At 37.2% G+C, this 23,373-nt stretch overlaps 1 protein-coding gene across 8 annotated transcripts in view; it reads left to right on the top strand.

The window, feature by feature from the left end:
• The window catches only part of TASP1 (taspase 1), a 251,016-nt gene that overhangs the window by 37,750 nt on the left and 189,893 nt on the right, over nucleotides 1–23,373 (top strand). For all 8 annotated transcript variants that reach the window (XR_009689987.1, XM_061125956.1, XM_061125955.1 and 5 more), the window contains 2 exons: nucleotides 6,328–6,448; nucleotides 14,840–14,924. Coding sequence is in view for 7 of the 8 variants with exons in the window: in XM_061125956.1 (XP_060981939.1) it covers nucleotides 6,328–6,448; nucleotides 14,840–14,924 (206 nt within the window). In the remaining variant the exon portion in view is untranslated. The remainder of the gene's footprint in view (nucleotides 1–6,327; nucleotides 6,449–14,839; nucleotides 14,925–23,373) is intronic.

Below are 23,373 nucleotides of genomic sequence, written 5' to 3'. Positions count from 1 at the left end.
TGCATCTGTGCTCTGTTATGTCCTACTCTTTGTGACTCCCAGGCTGTAGTCCCCCAGGCTCCTCTGTCCATGGAGTTCTCTGGGCATGAATACTGGAGTGGGTTGCCATTTCCTACTCCTGGGGATCTTCCCGACCCGGGGATCGAACCCGTGTCTTCTGCTTTGGTAGGTGGGTTCTTTACCACTGAACCACCTGGAAAGCCCTAATTTTATAGAGCTTATTCAGTTTAAAGATTGTTAAGATTGTGTGTATACTGTTATATGTTGTTTTATATATATATATATATATATATGTTATATATATTTTGGGAATTACTGAAGCATCCATAAATTTAAATTTAAAGTTTTCTCACATTTCAATTCCTTTCTCACATATTTTGAAAGATATATGTGATTGGCAAGGGAGGTTATGTAGAGTAAAAAAAAAAAACCTTGAAATACGGTGGTAATTCTGGAGAAGGAATGCGACCATGGGGTCGCAAAGAGTCAGACATGACTGAGCGGCTAACACACACACACACACACACACACACACACACACACACACACATACACACACACACAGTGGTAATTTACTTGTGTTTCTTGTACAGTTTCTCTGTTCAGTGTCAGAGAGGTTTCTGACTTGGGTTTTTAAAGTTTTTAATATATGGGTTCAGGTTTTTGAGCACCAGCTACCCATTCTCCTTGCTTGAACTGCAGGAAACCCTTTCTCTGCTCAAAAAAAAAAAAGAAAAAGGAAATAATCTAGGGTAAAAATTCAGTCTTTATCTGTTCTAAACCATAGTCTGTCCTTAGTTGGATCTCTTTCCCAAGTTAAGTTGTGAAATGATTTAGGTAGAATATTTACTTGGAAGGCCTTATTCAAACTCATTACGCTTAATTATCCACTGTCTTCCCTTCATCTTAGAAAATGCTTTTTCTTAATAATGGTTTTGTCTCCCAAGTTTGGAAGTTATGGTCCTTTTCTTCTCTTTCTTCTTCCTTTTCCCTGTTGCTATCATTTCAAACCTACATTGTCAAAAAGCCTTCAATTTGGTCTCTCTGATTTCAGTTTCCTCCTCTTCCTTTTCAAATAATATGTGAATATCAGTTTATGTTTCCTTGATCAATATACTTGACTTTTGTTTCTTTTTTTTTCCCATTTATTTTTACAAGTTGGAGGCTAATCACTTTACAATACCGCAGTGGGTCTTGTCATACATTGACATGAATCAGCCATGGAGTTACATGTATTCCCCATCCCGATCCCCCCTCCCACCTCCTTCTCTGCCCAATCCCTCTGGGTCTTCCCAGTGCACCAGGCCCGAGCACTTGTCTCATGCATCCCACCTGGGCTGATGATCTGTTTCACTATAGATAATATACATGTTTTGATGCTGTTCTCTCGAAACATCCCACCCTCGCCTTCTCCCACAGAGAGTCCAAAAGTCTGTTCTGTACATCTGTGTCTCTTTTTCTGTTTTGCATATAGGGTTATCATTACCATCTTTCTAAATTCCATATATATGTGTTAGTATGCTGTAATGTTCTTTATCTTTCTGGCTTACTTCACTCTGTATAAGGGGCTCCAGTTTCATCCATCTCATTCATCATCCATATGACACAAATGATTCAAACGAATTCTTTTTAACGGCTGAGTAATATTCCATGGTGTATATGTACCACAGCTTCCTTATCCATTCGTCTGCTGATGGGCATCTAGGTTGCTTCCATGTCCTGGCTATTATAAACAGTGCTGCGATGAACATTGGGGTGCATGTGTCTCTTTCAGATCTGGTTTCCTCAGTGTGTATGCCCAGAAGTGGGATTGCTGGGTCATATGGCAGTTCTATTTCCAGTTTTTTAAGAACTCTCCACACTGTTCTCCATAGTGGCTGTACTAGTTTGCATTCCCATCAACAGTGTAAGAGGGTTCCCTTTTCTCCACACCCTCTCCAGCATTTATTGCTTGTAGACTTTTGGATAGCAGCCATCCTGACTGGCGTGTAATGGCACCTCATTGTGGTTTTGATTTGCATTTCTCTGATGATGAGTGATGTAGAGCATCTTTTCATGTGTTTGTTAGCCATCTGTATGCCTTCTTTGGAGAAATGTCTGTTTAGTTCTTTGGCCCATTTTTTGATTGGGTCTTTTATTTTTCTGGAATTGAGCTGCAGGAGTTGCTTGTATATTTTTGAGATTAATCCTTTGTCTGTTGCTTCATTTGCTATTATTTTCTCCCAATCTGAGGGCTGTCTTTTCACCTTGCTTATAGTTTCCTTTGTAGTGCAAAAGCTTTTAAGTTTCATTAGGTCCCATTTGTTTATTTTTGCTTTTATTTCCAATATTCTGGGAGGTGGGTCATAGAGGATCCTGCTGTGATTTATGTCGGAGAGTGTTTTGCCTATGTTCTCCTCTAGGAGTTTTATAGTTTCTGGTCTTACATTTAGATCTTTAATCCATTTTGAGTTTATTTTTGTGTATGGTGTTAGAAAGTGTTCTAGTTTCATTCTTTTACAAGTGGTTGACCAGTTTTCCCAGCACCACTTGTTAAAGAGGTTGTCTTTGAAAAAAATATTACATGCAAATGGAGAACAAAAGAAAGCAGGAGTCGCAATACTCATATCAGATAAAATAGACTTTCCAATAAAGGCTGTGAAAAGAGACAAAGAAGGACACTACATAATGATCAAAGGATCAATCCAAGAAGAAGATATAACAATTATATATGTACCCAACATAGGAGCACCGCAATATGTAAGGCAAACGCTAACGAGTATGAAAGTGGAAATTAATAGTAACACAATAATAGTGGGAGACTTTAATACCCCACTCACAACTATGGATAGATCAACTAAACAGAAAATTAACAAGGAAACACAAACCTTAAATGACACAATGGACCAGCTAGACCTAATTGATATCTATAGGACATTTCACCCCAAAACAATCAACTTCACCTTTTTCTCAAGTGCACGCGGAACCTTCTCTAGAATAGATCACATCCTGGGCCATAAATCTAGTCTTGGTAAATTCAAAAAATTTAAATCATTCCAGTCATCTTTTCTGACCACAGTACAGTAAGATTAGATCTCAATTACAGGAAAAAAATGGTTAAAAATTGACTTTTGTTTCTATAGAAAGCTTGAAGAGCTTCTCACCATTTTCCCAGTCAAGTCCAGATTCTGATGAGTGACATGGAGCAGCCTATTTGGCTCCCACCAAACATATTTCCTAAATGTGTCTTCTGTGATTCTGATACTTTGTGGCCGCCTACATGTTGCTCCTAGCATATCCACCAAGTGGAATTTTCTGACCAGTCTTTGCATTTGTTATACATTCTTCAGGAAGACTGCTATTAACTTCTTCATCTCGTACTGGCCCGTTTCCTTTGGAGTTCTTAAAATACTTACTGTATGTATCACTCATCTTCCATTTAATTTTACAATCACTTTGTGGCTGTTTTCCCCTGTGATCTCATTTGTAAAATCCTATGGACAGTTAGGTTTTCTATTTGCATTAGGGCAAAAGCCCTGGTCTCAAATCCCTGACCCCTTTGCTCAAGTTATATGTATTAACACGTATGGTGGAGATCTTCGTGTTGTGGTCAGTTTTCCTTGGGTCTGGCAGAAATTCAAGAAACTGGGGACATTTGTAGATGATTTTGTACATTTGGTGATCTTTAGGTGGATAAAGAATTGCCCTGGTCTCCTGGATAGTATTTGTGTTAGCTTAGAACAGAGTTAATTTTCTGGATTGACTGAGATTTCTGACTCAGATATTCCCTTGCATTGGATGTCCAGTTGATCCGTCACCATTTTTGGAAAAGACTTGCTGTTTAGTCACTAAGTCATGTTCAGCTCTTTGTTACCCCATGGACTGTAGCACACCAGGTTCTCCTGTCCTCCACTATCTCCCGGAGTTTTCTCAAATTCATATCCGTTGAATCAATCACGCCCATCTCATCCTCTGCTGCCCCTTTCTCCTGTTGCTGTCAATCTTTCCCAGCATCAGGATCTTTTCCAATGAGTCACCTTCTTTGCATCAAGTGGCCAAAGTATTGGAGCTTCTGCTTCAGCATCAGTCCTTCCAGTGAATATTTGGGGTTGATTTCCAGGTTTGATCTCCTTGCTGTCCAGAGGTATCTCAAGAATCTTCTCTAGCACCATAGTTTGAAAGTATCAGTTCTTTGCTGCTCAGAATTCTTTATGGTCCAATCTCAAATCCGTACATGAGTACTGGAAAAACCCTAGCTCTGACTATACAGACCCTTGTCATGACAAACGACTCCAGTATTGTCTCCGTGAGAACCGTGATGGGTTGACCATAAGTGTAAGGCTTATTTCTGGACAGTTCTAGTGCATTGATCTACATATCTGTCCTTAGCTATATGTCCATGTCAGACTGTCTCGTTTACTATAATTTGTAGAAAGTTGTGAAGCCTAGAAGTGTGAGCCCTCCAATTTTGTTTTTTTATTTGATTGACTGTTCTTTTGTTTTTGTGGTTTGTTTTGTTTTAATTTTAAAAAGAAGCCCCAGTTTTTCCTTAAACCCCATTCTTAGTTTTTCAGGGACAGAAACACAACATCATGTGGTGACTTCTGACTTTGCACTAAGACATTTCCTAGGAGTTGTCCTGCCAGTCAGCAAGGACCAGACTATGCACATGTGGTCCAGTTCAAAGGCATCTGGGCCCACCCTGGCAAAGGGGCTTGTGTGATACAGCATGAAGCGCTGGATAGATAGCCTAGGACTTCTAGGCCTTGGAAAGTTCAATTGGTACCCACCAGGCCTGGGCCATTCCAGGGACCCTAACCAAGCAAACATGCATCTTCCCTGATGTTCTCTGCTATCCACTAGCCCATCCACACTCCTCTTAGCTTCTACTTCCATGAATCCACAAACATCAGAAGGCACATGACCTGGGCTAAAGCATAACTTGTGGTTGGGCAGCCTTTGAAAGCTCACCTTTAATCAATATTGAGAAAAGAGAAACAGGGACTGGGGGTGTGGGGGTCCCCAGAGACAATGAGATGACACCCCCCTTCCCCCCGCCCCAGTCCAACCCCTAGTGTCTGTCTCAGCCAGCATCCTCATGTGAGAGGACGCTAAGGAAGCTGAAAGTTTAAAACTGCCATCAACCCAGCCCCTTTCTGGCACGTGAGAAAAGCTTCCTAGAACTTTACAAAACACGAATGTCTTGACTGTTCTTAATTCCTTGTGGTTCTATATGAATTGTAAAGTTAATTTATCAAATTCTGCAAAAAACAGCAGTGAGGATTTGATACAGGATTGTAATGAATCAGACCAAGTTGGGGAGTATTGCCATCTTAAAGATATTAAGTCTTCTGTTCTATGTACCTGGGTCCTTCTTTTGATTCAGGCCTTTAATTTTTTAAAAACATGTTTTACATACATGTACAAATCTTACACTTCTTTTGTTAAATTTTTTTCTAAGTATTTTATTCTTTTTGATGTGATTATAAGTTGAATTGTTTTCTTAATTTCACTTTCATTTTTTTCACTGCTAATGTACTGAAATACAATTGGTTTTTGCATATTGAACTTATATCTTACAACCCCGTTGAACTTTTTTATTGGTTCGAATAGTTTTTTTAATGGAGATTTTAGGATTTTTTTGTATACAAGTTCGTGTCATCTTCCAAAAGAAGTAATTTTACTTCTTCCTTTCTAATCTGGATGCTTTTTGTTTCTTTTTCTTGCCCAATTATCCTGTCCAGAATATACACTATAATTTTGAATATAAGTGGTAACACGAGCGTTGCTGTGTTGTTACTGATGCTAGGGGACAGGGTCTTTCACCATTAATTATGATGTTAGCTCTGGACTTACTTTTGTAGATGCTCTCTATCATGTTAAGTATATTTCCCTTCTTTTTCTATTTTGTTGAGTGTTTTTCTCATGAAACCGTTTTGAATTTTGTCAAATACTTTTTCTTGGTCTATTAATATGATCTTTTTTTTTTTTTTTTTGGTTTAGGTTTTGTTCTGTATTAACATGGTATATTACAGTGAGCTTAAGTTATTAAACCAAACTTGTTTTCCTGGAATCCCTCTTGTTCATGGTATATAATGCTTTCATATTTTGCTGCATTTTGTTTCCTTGAGGATTTTGGTGTCGATATTCATGAGTATATTGATCTGTAGTTTTTGTTCCTTGTCTCTGCCTTGTTTTGGAATCAGTGTTGTACAATGAGTTGGGAAGTGTTCTTTACCTTCCTAGTGTTTAGAAGAGTATTTTAAGCATTGGCAATTTTTCTTTAAGACTAATGGTAAATTAAAAAAAAAGACTAATGGTATTTTAATTTTTGTTTTTATCTTTTAGGATTCTCCTTTTACAAATGCAGGAATGGGATCTAATCTAAATCTCTTGGGTGAAATTGAATGTGATGCCAGTATAATGGATGGAAAATCCTTGAATTTTGGAGCTGTTGGGGCACTGAGTGGTATGTAGACATTAAAACACATGATCTCTACTCTTAAAAAAAACTGAATATTAACATTTCATTCCTCCTAAAGACAGCCCAGTTGTTTTCATCATTCTTGCTTATAATAATGTTGAAAACAAACATTTTTTTCTTTTATTGAATTTAAAACATAAAATCTTACCTATAGATAGTTTTAAAGAAAACAGTGAAACAGCATATGTCCAAGTCTTTGGTTAGAGTGTGATCACTCTCCTTCATCTCCTCAAGAGATTACAGACATTTAAAATTGGAATTGGCATATTCCATTAATTTTGCAATTATTTGAATACACTAATAATATATTTTTATTGCTAAAAAATCCAAATGATATAAATAAAATTTACCTTTGATCTTCCAAATCTTTCCTTCCAAAACTCTCCCTGGAGGGTTTAACCAGTAAAATAAAATTAATTTTTCTCTATTTATATGTAATAGAAATAGTTTTGCACATATTTTAAAAAAATAAATGTATTTTGAAACTTTAAGACTAATGGTAAATAAAAAATAATGATATCAGTTATTATGAAACTTTCTTGTTTTCTGTAAATAGGATGGCTTAGAGTTTTTTTCAACATCACTACTTATAAAATATATATAATGTATATTAGTTCACTTATTGAAGTGAAATATACATGAAGGGCACAGATTTTAAATATAAAGCTTCATGAATTCCTACATGTATATAACCTTGTAAACCACCACCCCAAATCAAGACATAAAAGATTTCCGTGTCAAAATGGAAAACATTTCCAAACTCCCAGACAGGTTCTTTTTGCCTCTTCGTAGTTTATATTTCTGGTATTCCCGTCCTACCTGCTCCTCCTGCTCCCCTAATTCTGCCTTTAGGCACTGCAGATTAATTTGCCCTTTGCTCAAATCCATATGAATGGAATCATACCCCTCTGTGTCTGGTTTCTTTTGGTTACTGTTATGCCTGTGAGATTGACGTATGATTTGTATCACAATAGTTTTTAAATTTTGCGGTAACAGCATTTTGTTGCATGAATATATAATAACTTCTTTGTTCTCCTTGGTGGATATTTGACTAATTTCTATTTTTTGACTCATGAATAATAATAATAAAAACTCCAGTGAATATTTTTGTACAACCTTTTCAGTAGACATATGCACTAACTTCCTTTGAGTATAAACCTAGGATTTAGAATGGTCAATTTAGATACATATGTGTTTGGCTACAGTTGAAACTGCCCAGTTTTCAAAAGTAGTTTTTACAATTTATACTCCCACGATTTATGGGCATTTCAGTTACTTGATGTCTTTGGCAATATTTGGTATTGTTACTCTTCTTAAAATTTAGCCATTTGATACATGTATTAGCGGTATTACTGTTTTAATATGAGTTTCCCTGGTGACTAATGATATTGAGAATATTTTCAAATGTCATGGCCATTGAGATATCCTTGTGTACTGTGTTTTTGTTTTTCATGTACTTTTTATTGGATTTTAAATATTGATTTGTTGGAGTACTTTTTATATATTTGATGTAAATCCTTTGTCAGATACATGTACTGTGAATGTCTACTCCCAGTCTCTGGTTCACCTTTTCAGTCTTCTAATGAGGTTTAAGTTATCAACTGTTTATGTTATGGCTAATTTTTTTTGTGTGTGTGTTTTAAGAAACCTTTGTCTACCCAAAATTTTGAGGATAGCTTCCTGTTGAAGATAACAGTTCTATTGTTTTTAACCCTTCATAGTTAGCTTTCTTATGAAGTTCAGATTCATTTTAGAGTAGGTGAAGTCAGAACCAACTTTAATTTTTTTCCCTCTTATGAATATCCAGATGGCTTATTGCCATTGTCAATAGAAAGGATAATCCTTTCCTCCGAAGAGTGTTGGCAGATCAGATAACTGTACGTGTAGGAGTTTGTTTCTGTACCTTCTATGCCATTGTTCCGTCTATTGTGTTATTGCCAGTGCGTACTGTCTTGATTACTATAGCTTGACATTGTGTCTCAATAGTCTGGTCATATAAGATTTCCAGCTTCCTTTTTTTGCCTTTATAGTTGTATGGGTTATTTTCAATTTATGGCATTTTCATAAAATTGTTAGGATCAACTTGTCAGTGTCCATAATAAAACCCTGCTGAGATTTTGATTGATATTGTGTTGAATATATATATAGAACCATATGTGGACAACTGACATCTTAATAATGTTGCATCTTTCTGTTGTGAACATGGAAAGTGTACATCTATATAAGTAATGTTTACTTTTCTCAGCAATATGTTATGGTTTTTAATATAGATATCTTATACAACTTCTATTAGATTTATTCCAGATATTTTTTTACAGCTACTCTAAGTATATATTTTAAAATATTAGTATCCAGTTATTTTTGCATTTAGAAATACAGTTGAGGTTTGTGTATTGGACTTGTATTCAGTGGCCTTGATAACTTTATTTATTAATTTAAGCAGTTAAAAAAATAAATTTATTTTGTAATTTCTATATACACAGTCACATCATCTCTGAATCTTGACAGTTTTGCTTTTTCTGTTCCAATATTTAAAATTTTTGTTTTTTACCTTGCATTATTGTTCTGGCTCTGGCTCAGTGCAGTATGGAATACAAGTGATGATAGTGTACATCCTGGTTTTGTTCCTGATCTTAGAGGGGTACTCTGAGATATTTCACCATACTCTGTGCTGCCAGCTATAGGATTTTCATAAATGCTCTTTATCAGATTGAGGATGTTTCCTTCTAGTCTTAGTTTACTGATAGGTTTTATTTTAAATGGGTATTGAATATTAAGTGTTTTTTTGCATCTTTGACTCTTATTCTTTATTTTGTAGATATGATAAAATTTATGATTTTTTTTTTTTTTTAATGCTAACCCAGCTTTTCATTCCTGGCATAAAGTCTTCATGACTGAATTTTTTATCTTGTTTTTTACATCCACTGGATTTGATTTCCTGATGTTTAAGATTTTGACATCTATGTTCATGTAATGATCAGCTTTAATTTTACTTACTTAAAATATTCTTTTTAGATTTTGGAATCATGTTTGGCTGGCTTTATAAAATGAGTTGGGGTTTTTTTTTTTCTCCTATATTGTTTGAAAGGGTATGCATACAATTGGAATGATTTCTAAAAATTATTTGGAAGAATTCATTGGTTATTTTGAATTACTGGAATTTTCTTTGTGGAAAGTTTTAAATACATGGGTTTCAATTTTCTTACCAGTTATATGACTATCTATATTTTTCTTATGTGTATTTTCCAAGGAATTTGTCTTTTTTAAATGAGTTGTCAGATTTATTTGCCTAAATGTTTTATTGACTTCCAGTTGAATGTCACTGTCGTCAGAGAACATAGTCTGAAAGTTCCAGCCCCTTGAAATGTTTTGAGACTTACTTTGCAGCTCTGCTTATGGTGTATTTTAATGAATGTTCCATGAGAGCTTCCAAAGAGTATTATGTTGTTGTTGGGTGTGTTTTCTATATATATCAATTAGGTCAGTTTACTTACACATTTGCTGTAATCTTCTGTATCTTTTCTGATTTTTGTGATAGGTATGAAGAGCATTTCAATTAGTTTTAATTTCTTTTATTATTAGCATTCAATGAAATTTCATATTTTTCAAGGCCATTAGCATTTCTCTGTTTACACTTCTTGTGTGGCTTGCCGTTTAACCCTGTTTATAATGTGCTTTATCATATTGGAACTTAAAATTTTAATAGTCAAACTTATTTTTCTCCTTTTTGTGGCTTTTGCATTTCTTAAGGTTTTCAGTTCAGTTCAGTTCAGTCACTCAGTCGTGTCTGCTTCTTTGTGGCCCCATGGACTGCAGCACGCCAGGCCTCCCTGTCCATCACCAACTCCCAGAGTTTACCCAAACTGATTTCCATTGAGTCGGTGCTGCCATCCAACCATCTCATCTTCTGTCGTCCCCTTCTCCTCCCCTCTTCAATCTTTCCCAGCATCAGGGTCTTTTCAAAGTAGTCAGTTCTTCCCATCAGGTGGCCAAAGTATTGGAGTTTCAGCTTCAGCATCAGTCCTTCCAATGAACACCTAGGACTTATCTCCTTTAGGATGGACTGGTTGGATCTCCTTGTAGCCCAGGGGACTCTCAAAAGTCTTCTCCAACACCACAGTTCAAAAGCATCAATTCTTCTGTGCTCAGCTTTCCAACTCTCACATCCATACATGACTACTGGAAAAACCATAGCTTTGACTAGACAGACCTTTGTTGGCAAAGTAATGTCTCTGCTTTTTAATATGCTGTCTAGGTTGGTCATAGCTTTTCTTCCAAGGAGCAAGTGTCTTTTAATTTCATGGCTGCAGTCACCATCTGCAGTGATTTTGGAGCCCCCCAAAATAAAGTCTGCCATTGTTTCCACTCTTTCCCCATCTACTGCCATGAAGCGATGGGACTGGATGCCATGATCTTAGTTTTCTGAATGTTGAGCTTTAAGCCAACTTTTTCACTCTCCTCTTTCACTTTCATCAAGAGGCTCTTTAGTTCTTCTTCACTTTCTGCCATAAGGGTGGTGTCATCTGCATATCTGAGGTTATTGATATTTCTCCCAGCAATCTTGATTCCAGCTTGTGCTTCTTCCAGCCCAGTGTTTCTCATGATGTACTCTGCATATAAGTTAAATAAGCAGGGTGACAATATACAGCCTTGACATACTCCTTTCCCAATTTGGAACCAGTCTGTTGTTCCATGTCCAATTCTAACTGTTGCTTCCTGGTCTGCATACAGATTTCTCAGGAGACAGGTCAGGTGGTCTGGTAATCCCATCTCTTTCAGAATTTTCCACAGTTTATTGTGATCCATACAGTCAAAGGCTTTTGCATAGTCAATAAAGCAGAAATAGATGTTTTTCTTGGACTCTCTTGCTTTCTCAGTGATCCAGCGGATGTTGGCAATTTGATCTCTGGTTCCTTGCCTTTTCTAAATCCAGCTTGAACATCTGGAAGTTCACAGTTCAAATACTGTTGAAGCCTGACTTGGAGAATTTTGAGCATTACTTTGCTAATGTGTGAGATGAGTGCAATTGTGCGGTAGTTTGAGCATTCTTTGGCGGTGCCTTTGGGATTGGAATGAAAACTGACCTTTTCCAGTCCTGTGGCCACTGCTGAGTTTTCCAAATTTGCTGACATATTGAGTGCAACACTTTCACAGCATCATCTTTCAGGGTTTGAAATAGCTCAACTGGAATTCTATCACCTCCACTAGCTTTGTCCATAGTGATGGTTTCTAAGGCCCACTTGACTTCGCATTCCAGGATGCCTGGCTCTAGGTGAGTGATCACACCATCATGATTATCTGGGTCATGAAGATCTTTTTTGTACAGTTCTTCTGTGTATTCTTGCCACCTCTTCTTAAAATCTTATGCTTCTGTTAGTGCCATGCCATTTCTGTCCTTTATTGTGCCCATATTTGCGTGAAATGTTCCCTTGGTATCTCTGATTTTCTTGAAGAGATTTCTAATCTTTCCCGTTTTATTTTTTCCTCTGTTTCTTTGCACTGATCACTGAGGAAGGCATTTTTATCTCTCCTTGCTATTCTTTGGAACTCTGCATTCACATGGGTATATCTTTCCTTTTTCCCTTTGCGTTTCACTTCTCTTCTTTTTATAGCTTTTTGTAAGGCCTCCTCAGACAAACATTTTGCCTTTTTGCCTTTCTTTTTCTTGGGGATGGTCTTGATCACTGTCTCCTGTACAATGTCACGAACCTCCATCCATAGTTCTTCAGGCACTCTGTCTTTCAGATCTAATCCCTTGAATCTATTTGTCACTTCCACTGTATGATCATAAGGGATTTGATTTAGGTCATACCTGAATGGTCTAGTGATTTTCCCTACTTTCTTCAATTTAAGTCTGAATTTCGCAATAAGGAGTTCATGATCTGAGCCACAGTCAGCTCCCAGTCATAATTGTAAGTGCAGTCACTTACATATTCTTCAAATATATGTGTAATTTATTTTTCATTGGCTTTTTGAATGCACTGTTTGTTGATCAGTTTCTGAAATCATCAACAAATTGTCCCTGTATAGTCTATTGAGTAACAACAACCATTTATTGGGTGACTATTACCCACCATGCATTGTTCTCCAGTAGTTCATGTGTGTTAAACCATTTAGTTCTCAGGATAACTTTCTGAGATCAGTACTTTTATCCCCATTTTATAATTGAGGAATCTGAGACACAGGAGAGATTTCGTCATTTGCCGAATTTGTTGTATCAGACTGGATCCAGCTAGGAGACAGAAACCACACAGCAGCTAAACAGGAGAAGCTTAACGTAAAGGGCAGAGGGGAAATACCCACGTAAGGAAAATGTGGAAGGAAGTTCGGACCTCACTGAACCAGGTGTGGCTGCAGCCTGCTGTCTGGCAGGGAAGTTGCTGCGTCACCCAGGCCGTCGTCCTGTGGGAGCAGAAACCATCCTGTGGGCTCAGACTGGCCGGTGGGCGCGCAGAGCCCAGGGAGCCGTGGGAGGGACACCTCCGTTCCTAGGATGAGCGCTGGGGTTTTGGCTCCCTAGACAGCCAGCCCCACAGGGTACTCTGCTGTGTGTGGGACTGAGGAGAAGGCGTGGGGATCCGTGACGATGGTCCTTTTCTTTCTGGGGCTGTCTGGGAAGCATGTGGTGGGCAAATGCTGCAGAAAGCTGCACCCCGCAGGCCCTGGGCGCTGGAGAGAGCCGTGTGGGCCACATGGCGTGAATCCTGTGCGCTCGAGGAGCCCGGCCGCCGCGGCGTGTCTCCAGGGCCCTCTACTGACCACGCTGACGGTGTGCAAGCTGGCCACGGCCGCGGGTTTGATGGCCCGTGCCCGCTGTTAGCCGTCAGGCAACCAAGGGTGCATTTGTAGCTGCAAAGCAGTCAACTGATAGCTGGTACAGTTATAAAACAGTCTGACCGTCATCGCTGTCTGTTCTGTCCACCTCTCACAGACAGTCCATCCTTTCCTACATTTGAAATACTGTCTGTATTACGTATTAAATATCCTCATTCACACATGTCTGTGTCTCAACTTTACCTTTGTTCTGTTCCATTGATATATTTGTCTATTTTGTACACAAACCACACTCAATTACAATAGCTTTTAATAAGAAAATGGTATTTTGTAAGATGAGTGCCTCTTCATTTTTTTTTTTTTTTACGAAGTTTACCTGGTGAATTTCAGAGTCAGTTTTTCATACATCATAGATATCCTTTTGAAGCTTTGATGGTGAATTTATAGCTTTGAATTTATGTTAATTTATCAGTTAATTAATGTCTTTATACCACTGAATCATCAGACACAGAAATAAATTTAAGAGCTTTGTACAGAGATCTGAGTTTTTCTTCTTTTGATAGTTTATCCTTTTCTAGTGGGGGGACAGTAGTTTTTGGTGTTAGCTAAATATCTAGTTTTAAGTCAATCTGTTGTTTAATCTGAGGTTTTTCAGTCTCTTTATATCCTGTTTTTTTTTTTTTGTATTAATAGTGTCCTGAGACTATAACTTAGTGGTTAAGGGTGTGGTCTTTAGCTTCCTCTGTTAAAATATCAGCATGTGATCCTGGGCAGGTAACTTAACCTTTGCAAATGTTTCCTCAGTAATCATATAGAGTTAAAGCTATACTTATGTGATAGAGGTAAAGTGTCAGTTAAATAATCTGATACATGTAAAGGTTTGGCACTGAGTCTGGCGCATACTGGATCCTAAGTTACTGTCACTGTCTTCTGTCATAATCATTGTCATATTTGTCATTGTTATTTTCACCCTGGCAATTCTTTTTCATGCTAGTAACCTCCTATCCTATTCTTCCTCTGGAGAAGCATCCTTTTCTCACTCTTCATTTTGTTTTCCCTCCTGGAAGCGATCCTAGCCACATCAGTCTCAATCTTGTATGTCTTTGGCCTCTTCTCCCCACTCTCTCCCCATTTGTAGGACTTTATTCTTTCTTGCAGGTGAGATTTAAAAATTTTGTCTGTCAATTTTTTTCCCTAAGGAGAAATTTGAAGCTGTTTGTAGTCAGGTGTATTCCTTAGAGGAAATTCATGGTTTTGATAATAGATGGCAAATTTCCAGTTAAATTTTTGATTCTATCCTGAAATCTATTAAAAAGGAACCTAATTTAAGTTTGTGTTACTTCAAATTCAGTCTTTGCTGCTATAGCACATGATAAAATGAGAATGTATGTTTTTATGTTTGTTCTGTTCTTACATCTATAGGTATTCATATATTTGATTTGTTCCTTATTGTTCATGATAAATAACAGTTTTCATTAGTATATTTATAGAAAGTTTTCCAAGATATTGATACTTAAAAGTTGTCTTACTGAAACAGGCACAAATTTGAGTGGGAAACTTGAAGACTTTCTGATTTCACTTTCTGCTGATTTTATTTTATAGGAATCAAGAACCCAGTCTCAGTTGCAAACAGACTCTTGTGTGAAGGGCAGAAGGGCAAACTCTCAGCCGGCCGAATTCCTCCCTGGTAACTGCTTTGTTCTTCTTCATCTTGCCCCGGGACTTTGGTCTTTGGTGCATGCAGTGTTTGAAGGCTATTTTTATCCACAGAAGCCTGATGCTGTTGGTTACACATCAGCAGTAGCTTGCCTTTGAGAGGACGACACTCTTTGTTCTGTGATCTCGAAATATTTTGTTTCGAGAGAGAGCTCCGGATGGAAGAGAATATTATGGATTAATGCACAAAAGAGATCAGAGTTAATTTAGGTTTTGTAGTTGATTGTAGAGATGCTTTTGCTGTTAGTAAGTGCTCAACTGGGGTCTTTTTATTATAGGACTTTAAAAATATCTTACATGTTTGAGTCCAGAGTCTAAACTCATTTTATTGAGAAGTTCTCAGAATAAAAGTACTTAATTTTACTCTTCTGGAGAAACACATTGTGAGACTAACACTAGTAAGATTACATCTTTTCTGCAGGATTAAAATATAATTTTTGTTAAAAAAAACTTTGAACTTGACTATTGTAAAGAGCCTGCACAAACCTATCATCTAGCTCCAATAATTAATATTTTTGCCCTTCATCTGTCTCATGCACCTATCTCTTTCCTATAGTATTTTAAAGCAAATCCTCACCACTGTATTTCACCCTTATATAGTTTTGTAAATTTCTCTGTTTGCAAAATGTAATCACATCCTGTTAACATGCCTAATGATACATTTTATCGACTTTAAAATATTTTTTATTTTGAACTTTTTATTTTGTGTTGGGGTATAGCTGATTAACAACGTTGTGGTAGTTTTAGGTGAACAGCGAAAGGACTCAGCCATATATATATATATACACATGTGTCAGTTCTTCCCCAAAGTCCCCTCCCATCCAGGCGGCCTGATCAAACTGAGCCGAGTTCCATGTACTATACAATAGGTCCTTGTTGGTTACCCATTTTAAATATCGCAGCGTGCACATGACCACCCCAAACTCCCCAACTATTCCTTCCCCTGGCAACCATAAGTTCAGTTTCTAAGTCTGTGAGTCTCTTCTTGTTTTGTAAGTAAGTTCATTTGTGTCATTTCTTTTTAGATTCCACATATAAGGGATGTCGTACAATATTTCTCCTTCTCTGTCTGACTTACTTCACTCAGGATGACACTGTCTAGGTCCGTCCATGTTGCCGCAAATGATGTTATTTCATTGTTTTTAACGGCTGAGTAATATTCCATCACACACACACACACACACACACACACTTAGGTTCTTTCCATGTCTTAGCCATTGTAAACAGAGTTATGCATATTTTAAAAAATAAATGTACATATTATTTTGAAACTTTCTCTTTTTCTTTAAATAGGATGTCTTAGAGATTTTTTCAGCATCAGTACATTTAAAATATATGTAATGTTTTGTCGTTCACTTATTGAAGTGAAATATGCATGGACGTTTAGGCTGCTCCATGTCCCGGCTGTTGTAAACAGTGCTGCAGTGAACACTGGGGTGCATGTATCCTTTTGGCTCATCTTTTTCTCTGGATATGTACCTAGGAGCGGGATTACACGGTCACATGGTAGCTCAGTAGTTTTTTAAGGCACCTCCGTACTGTTCTTCACAGTAATACGCATAATAATATTAACGATTATGCCTCAGTACTGTCTTACACTTACTGTCTTCAGTACCATACATGTTCAGTATGCCTGGCTGTGAAGGCTACGTGAATATCCTGTATTCAAAGTTGTGACAGTGCTTCTGTGGGGATCACTGTATTTGACTTCCAAGTAATAGAAAATATTATAGTTTTGAAAAGTCTTGAAATCTTTTTACCCAAATATATTCAAGGTGTCCCTGTTTCCTGCCAGCCAGGTTAAGAAAACAAAACATTACCAAGAGACTCGAAGCTGCATAGATGCAATCCTTTCTAACGGCATCCTCATCCTTCTGCTGACCCATCCTCATACCCCGGCCCATCTCTGGCCCTGCCCTAGGTTACCGCTGTCCAGAAGTTAAGCTTTTCTCATTCTCATCTATTCCTTTATGGTAGTAAACACATACAACACAACATACCTCATTTTATTGTGCTTTACAGATACTGTATTTTTTTTTTTTTTTTTTTTTTTACAAATTGAAGGTTTGTGGTAGTTGTGCTTTGAGCCATTTTTCCAACTGCATTTGGTCACCTGATGTCTCTGTTACATTTTGGTAACTCTCACAAGATTTCAGACGTTTTCATTATTATGGTTGTTATGGTGCCCTGTGATCAGTCATGTTTACTGTTGTTTGCTACTGTGACTTGCTGCGGGCTCAGATGATGCTTAGCATTTTTTAGTGATATACTGTTTTTAAATTAAGGTGTGTACAGTATTATTTTAAGCATAGTGCTATCGCAGTCTTAATAGAATACAGTATAGTGTAAACATATGAACTGGCAAATCAGAAAATTTGTGTGACTTGCTTTATTATGATTTTCATTTAATTGTGGTGGTCTGGAACTGAACCTGCAGTATCTCCAAGATGTGCTAGCACTCTGATTTTGTAAGTCTACATAGACATATACATAGATGTGCAAAAAAGTTCTGGAAAGAAGGTCACGAGGCTCACCATAATTACCTCTAGGAAGGAGGAAGGAAGGAACAAGATGAGGCAGTTGTCACAGGGGATACGTGTAATATTTTTATATTTTACAAAGATGAAATATATGTGAAAAAGCTATGGTCATCTCTGTATTAAAATAATGTCATAAGGTGATCCTATAGTTGTTTGGAGTTAGTGATCTAACTTTCTCACATTGTTCTTCGGCTTTATTTTTTGTTTTCAAAATTGCTTTGGCCATTTTAGGCATTTTGCATTTTCATGTGAATTTTAGAATTATCCTGTCAGTTTCTTTGAATAACCTGCTAGAATTTTGATTAGGTTTTTAACTTAAACCATTTTTTAAGGTCTTCTTTAACCTTTCCAAACAGTGTTTCATAATTTTTAGTGTACAGATTTTGCACAGCTTTAAAAAAAATTTATACTTAAGTGTTTCTTTTTGATGCTGTGATAACTTGCACGTTTTAAAAGTTAAGTACCAGTTGTTCCTTACCAATGTAGATATATCATTGATTTCCTTATATTGATATTCTGGCTTGGAAATTTGCTAAATTCATTTGTTCTCATTTTGTTTTTATAGATTCCATAAAGTTTTGTACATAGATAATTCTGTCTTCTGGGAATAAAAATACTTTTATTTCTTCCTTTTTAATGTACATTCCTTTAATTAATTTCTTTTTCCTTATTGCACTGGCTAGCACCTCCTATGCAATGTGAAATAGAAGTATGAGAGTGAACACCCTTGCTTTATTTGTAATCTTAGGTAGGATGCATTTGTTCTTTACCCTTAGATATGACGGGCTTCCCTCATGGCTCAGATGCTAAGCATCTGCCTGCAATATGCGAGACACGGGTTTGATCCCTGGGTCAGGAAGATCCTCTGGAGTAAGAGGCAACTTCCATAGACAGAGGAGCCTGGCAGGCTACACAGTCCATGGGGTTGCAAAGAGTCAGACATGACTGAACGACTAACACTTTCACGCACATTATGGCTGCAATAGGTTTATCATAGATACTCTCTATCATGTTGAGAAAGTTCCCTTCTTTTCCTAATGTGCTGAGAATTTTTAATAGAAATGGGTATTGTACTTTTTCAAATACTTCTCTGTATCTATTTGTGATGATCTTTCTTATTTAGTCAGTTGATACAGTGATTGGGGGATTTTTGACTCTTAAAGTAAAAGTTGCATTCCTGGAATAAATTCCACTTGGTTACAATGTATTATCCTTTTATATGTTACTGGATCCAGTTTACTAACTTTTGTAAATACTTTTTGCATCTGTGTTTATGAGAGACTTTGGTCTGTAGTTTTCTTGTAATGTCTTTGGTTTGTGTTCATTTTGCTTCCTGGATATGTAGTGATATATTTCATCAAATTTGGAAAGATTTTTGGCTGTTATTTCTTCAGAAGTGTCTTTCCTGATCCCTCCTCTTCTGTCTTCTAGGATTCCAGTTTACATGTGTATTTGACCTCTCATAGTGGTACTGATAATTTTTTTAATTTTTCCCATTCATTTTTCTCTTTGTTTCATTTTGAATAATTTCTACTGCTGTTTTCAAGTTTACTAATTATTTTTTGGCAATACTTAGTCACTTGTTAATCCCATCTGGTTTATTTTTCATTTCTGACATTGTAGTTTTTATCTCCAGAAGTTTGGTTTGTATCTTTAAAAAATCTCTTCTGTGTATCTGGTTAACATGTTTAATATTTCCTGTAACTTCTTGAGCATATGAATACAATTATAGTAACTTTTAATATCTTTGTTTACTAATTCTATCATCTTGGTCATTTCTGGGTTTTCAATGGAATGATTTTTCTCATTATAGGTTATATTTTCCTGCTTCTTCACATTTGGTAAATTTTTTTATTAGATTCCACACATTGTGAGATTTGCCTTATTTGGTGTTGGATATTTTTGTACTTTAATTCTAGGATGTGGTTAATTTATTTAGAGACAGCGTCATCCTTTCAGGCCTTGCTTTATACTTTGTTACACGAACTAGAGAAGCATTTAGCCTTGAGCTAATTTTGCTTTGCTGCTAGGCAAAACCCTTCTGAGTACAGTAACAGATGCAACCAGAATGAGGTTTTATTTTTTTAGTGTGACTAGTGGGAACAGGAGCTGTTCCTGGCCCTAGGTGAACTTGGGGATTGTTTCCTCTAAAATTTTCGTGTTATTCTTTCCCAGACTTTGATGATTTCCTTTTATGCTTACACTGATCTGTACTCCGCTGAAGCCTGGAGGGACTCTGCACATTTTCGGAGTCCTTCCCCTGTGTGGCTCTCTCTTCCCCGGGTTTCTGCCCTGTGCACCTGGCCCCCTGGGGTCTCTGGATGCCCAGCCCTCTGTCTTCAGCTCACGGAGACCGCAGGGTTCCTGCTCTGAGTTCCTGTGCTGTGGCAGGAAACTCTCCAGGCAGCAAGCGGGGCCGTCACAAGCTTTACCCCGTTTGTTTCCTTGCTCTCGCGGATCACTGTCCCATGCTGCCTACTTTCTAATGTGTGAAAACTGTCGTTTTCTGTATTTTGTCTGATTTTTCCCCCCATTGGTTCAGGCAAGAGTGTAAATGTATTCCTTGTTACTCCATCTTGTCCAAAAGCAGAAATCTCTCCAATACCTGCACCGCGTACCTGCAGTAGTTGGAAAAAACCCAGATTCCCTGAGTATTCTGTGTGTGTGTTAGTTGCTCAGTCGTGTCTGATTCTTTGCAACCCCATGGACTTTAGCCACGAGGCTCCTCTCTCCATGGAGTTCTCCAGGCAAGAACACTGGAGTGGGTTGCCATTTCCTCCTCCAGGGCATCTTCCCTATCCAGGCATTGAGCCTGGGTCTCCTTCATCACAGGTAGATTCTTTACCGTCTGAGCCACCAGGGAAGCCTCCTGAGTATCCTAAATAAATGAAATTAAATTTATCATGTTTTTACTTTAAGTTTGTTTACACACAACCCTAATAAGTCTAGTATATAATTTCTGTAATGATAATAGTTGACGCTTATTGCATTCATACACTGTGAGAGGCACTGTTTTATGTGATTCATATACATTATCTCATAATATCATAAAATGATTTATGAGGATAATGTACATTTTGTAGATGAAGAAACCGACTACCTTACTTGACTTGTTATACTATTGAAATTTTATGGAGTCCTTCCGTATCACATTAGAAGCAGCAGACTAGAACTCATAACAAGGCAGTAAAACTCTTTTATAATAGCAAGAAATAGCTGTTTACATCCGTTTAATTATTCATTCACTTATCATTCCTTCACTCAGCAAATATTTATTGTTTAATTCCTGTGTGCTAGATATAGAGATATAAAAACTATCAAAAGCAGACGGAAAACTTAGAAACCATGGTCTTCTGGTGTCATCTATTGAAGAGGCAGGTAACTATGGGGGCAGCAAAGCATTGGGTGTTTTCTAAGAAGTCTTCAAATAAAAAGTTCATCTGTCTGTATATTTAATTGAGGAAGACAGGGGGTGTATCTGTTTCAGCTGCATCTAAAGTTGTTAGAATTTTGTAAACTCTTATTGCATTCTTAAAAGGAAAAAACCCCTCAGCAGAATTTTAGGAGGAATGGTATTTCTATTAGCTGATAATCTTTTATATTTTAACTTTCTGGTTCTTGTCAGCATGACATGATGCATTATTTAAGTATTGGTGTTTGGTCAGACTAGCTGAATATTTGATACCTTCATAAATTTGGTGGAACCGTTGTCATAAACTGTGCCCTATTTTCCCAAGTTGATTTTATTTATAAAAGTATATTTTCACTCTTTTCTCCTCCATGATGATATGGTGTAACTTTGATAGGCCTTACCATCTAGAACAAAGGTTGTCAAACTACGGCCTATGGGACAAATCTAGTCTGCTGCCTGCTTTTGTCAATAACAGTTTTTGGAACACAGCCACACCCACTTGTGTACATATTGTCTGTGGCTGCTTGTGCTCTGCAAAGGAGCTGTTGCATCCGAGACATCTGGGTACAAAGCCTAAATTATTTAATGTCTGGCCCTCTAGGCGAAAAAAATTGCTAACTCCTAACCTATTATAGAATAAGTTATAATTTTTTATAAGCATAAACTTGAACAGTTTTGTTTGACTTAGCGTTTTCTTTTTTCACTGTATGGTTCACGTCACTTATGTACTTACTTTTGCTTCGTCGCGGCGCGTGGGTTTCCTCTAGCTGTGGCAGGCGGGGTCTGCTCTCCAGTTGCCGCGCGTGGGCTCCTCGTGGCGGTGGCCTCTCACTGCGGAGCACGGGCTCTGGGGTCCGGCCTTCAGCAGCTGCGGCCTGTGGGCTCAGGAGTCCTGGTGCGCAGTTGAGCTGCTCCTTGGCATGTGGAATCTTCCTGGATCAAGGGTTAAACCTGTGTCCCCTGCATTGGCGGGCAGATTCTTATCCATTGTACCACTGGGGAAGTCCAAGTTATAATTTTTGGAAATTTTGTTTCTTTTGGTGAAAAAGGGAAAGCTTGGAAAACATTGTTGCTTTACGTTTAATACAAATTAACCTAAAGTGCTCATTAGACCCTGGGATTTTTTGAGATGCGAATTTAGTTTTTGGTACATTGTTTATTTGAAAATGCAATTAAACTTATTGTATTTCATAAATTCATTCAGATTTTAGTACTTTTGTATGAATGTGAAAAGAATATTTAAAAACCTATAGATTAGAAGAAACATAAGAAGACCTATCAACTAATCAGAAAGTATGGATGGATTAGTTGTGTTTCCCCTCAAATAAAATAGTTTATGAGGCAAAATAACAATAATAGCACAACTTTTAGGAAAAAATCAGGGAAATGTGAACATCAATTGAATAAACTTTTGATTCTAAGGATTTATTGTTAAATTTTTCAAGGTGTCAATTTGTTATGTTGTGGTTATTTATTTTTTTTTTAAGTTGCTTTTTTAGAGACGTTAAAATATTTATATTTGAAGTTATGTGGTGTCTGAGATTTATTTCAAAATAGTCTGGATGGGAGTGAAAATGAAGATTAGCAATGTATTAATCATTGATGAAATAGGGTGATGATCCGTTTGGATTCACATACTATTCATTATAATGTATGTGTTTGAAAATTTTTACAATAAAATTTTTGAGAAGAGTTAAATCCTTGTTATTTAATTTGCTCATTATTTCTTTTTCCACATATAGCAGGTTCTCCTTTATTTGCACTTTCTGTGTTTGTAAGCTTTAAATAAGCAGTATCCACCAAATTGATGATCTTTCTTCAATTCTGTGTATTTATGATAAACAAAGAAGTCATAGGTAAAATAGGCAGAAGTCTGTTTTGAAGTCCAAAGAAGCAGCTATCGTTTTCTCCTCTATCTCTCTTATCTAGCATAATACATTTTAAGCAGTTTTGAGAGCTTTCTAAAATCACTAAATTGCACATTTTTAGACTGACAATAGCGTCATGATTTTTGAAAATAGTTCCCATCCATAAAATTCTGGTTGAGCTCGGTGCACTTCTGAGTGTTTGGTATACTGAGTGTTCAGTGTCTCCGCTTGCGGACGGTCTTAATTACCCCAGTCTGTGCTGGTCTCCGCTCACTGTTGCTTTTGTTTCATAACACTTTAGACTTACGCTGGTGTGAATTAAGGTGAGCGTAACACAAGGAAAACGCTGTCCTTTGGAGAATTTTGACACCCTCGTTTATTATTTTGTTGAATATCTTGCAGTTGTTTGTTTAATGACTAGTGTGTTTTAGGCATTGTTCTGAGTGGCTATGTGGGTATCAATGAAAAACAAAGGTCCCTGCTCTTAAAGAAGCTTACAGTTTACCTGAGGGAGACGTGTAAACAATAGAGATAATATGTAAGCTATACAGTATGTGGGCTTCCCTCGTGGCTCAGATGGTAAAGAATTCCCCTGCAATG

This window comes from Dama dama, chromosome 23, assembly GCF_033118175.1.
Source record: "Dama dama isolate Ldn47 chromosome 23, ASM3311817v1, whole genome shotgun sequence".
NCBI lineage: Eukaryota > Metazoa > Chordata > Mammalia > Artiodactyla > Cervidae > Dama > Dama dama.
Note: the sequence above shows the minus strand (reverse complement) of the source record. Positions and strands in the feature narration are given on the sequence as shown.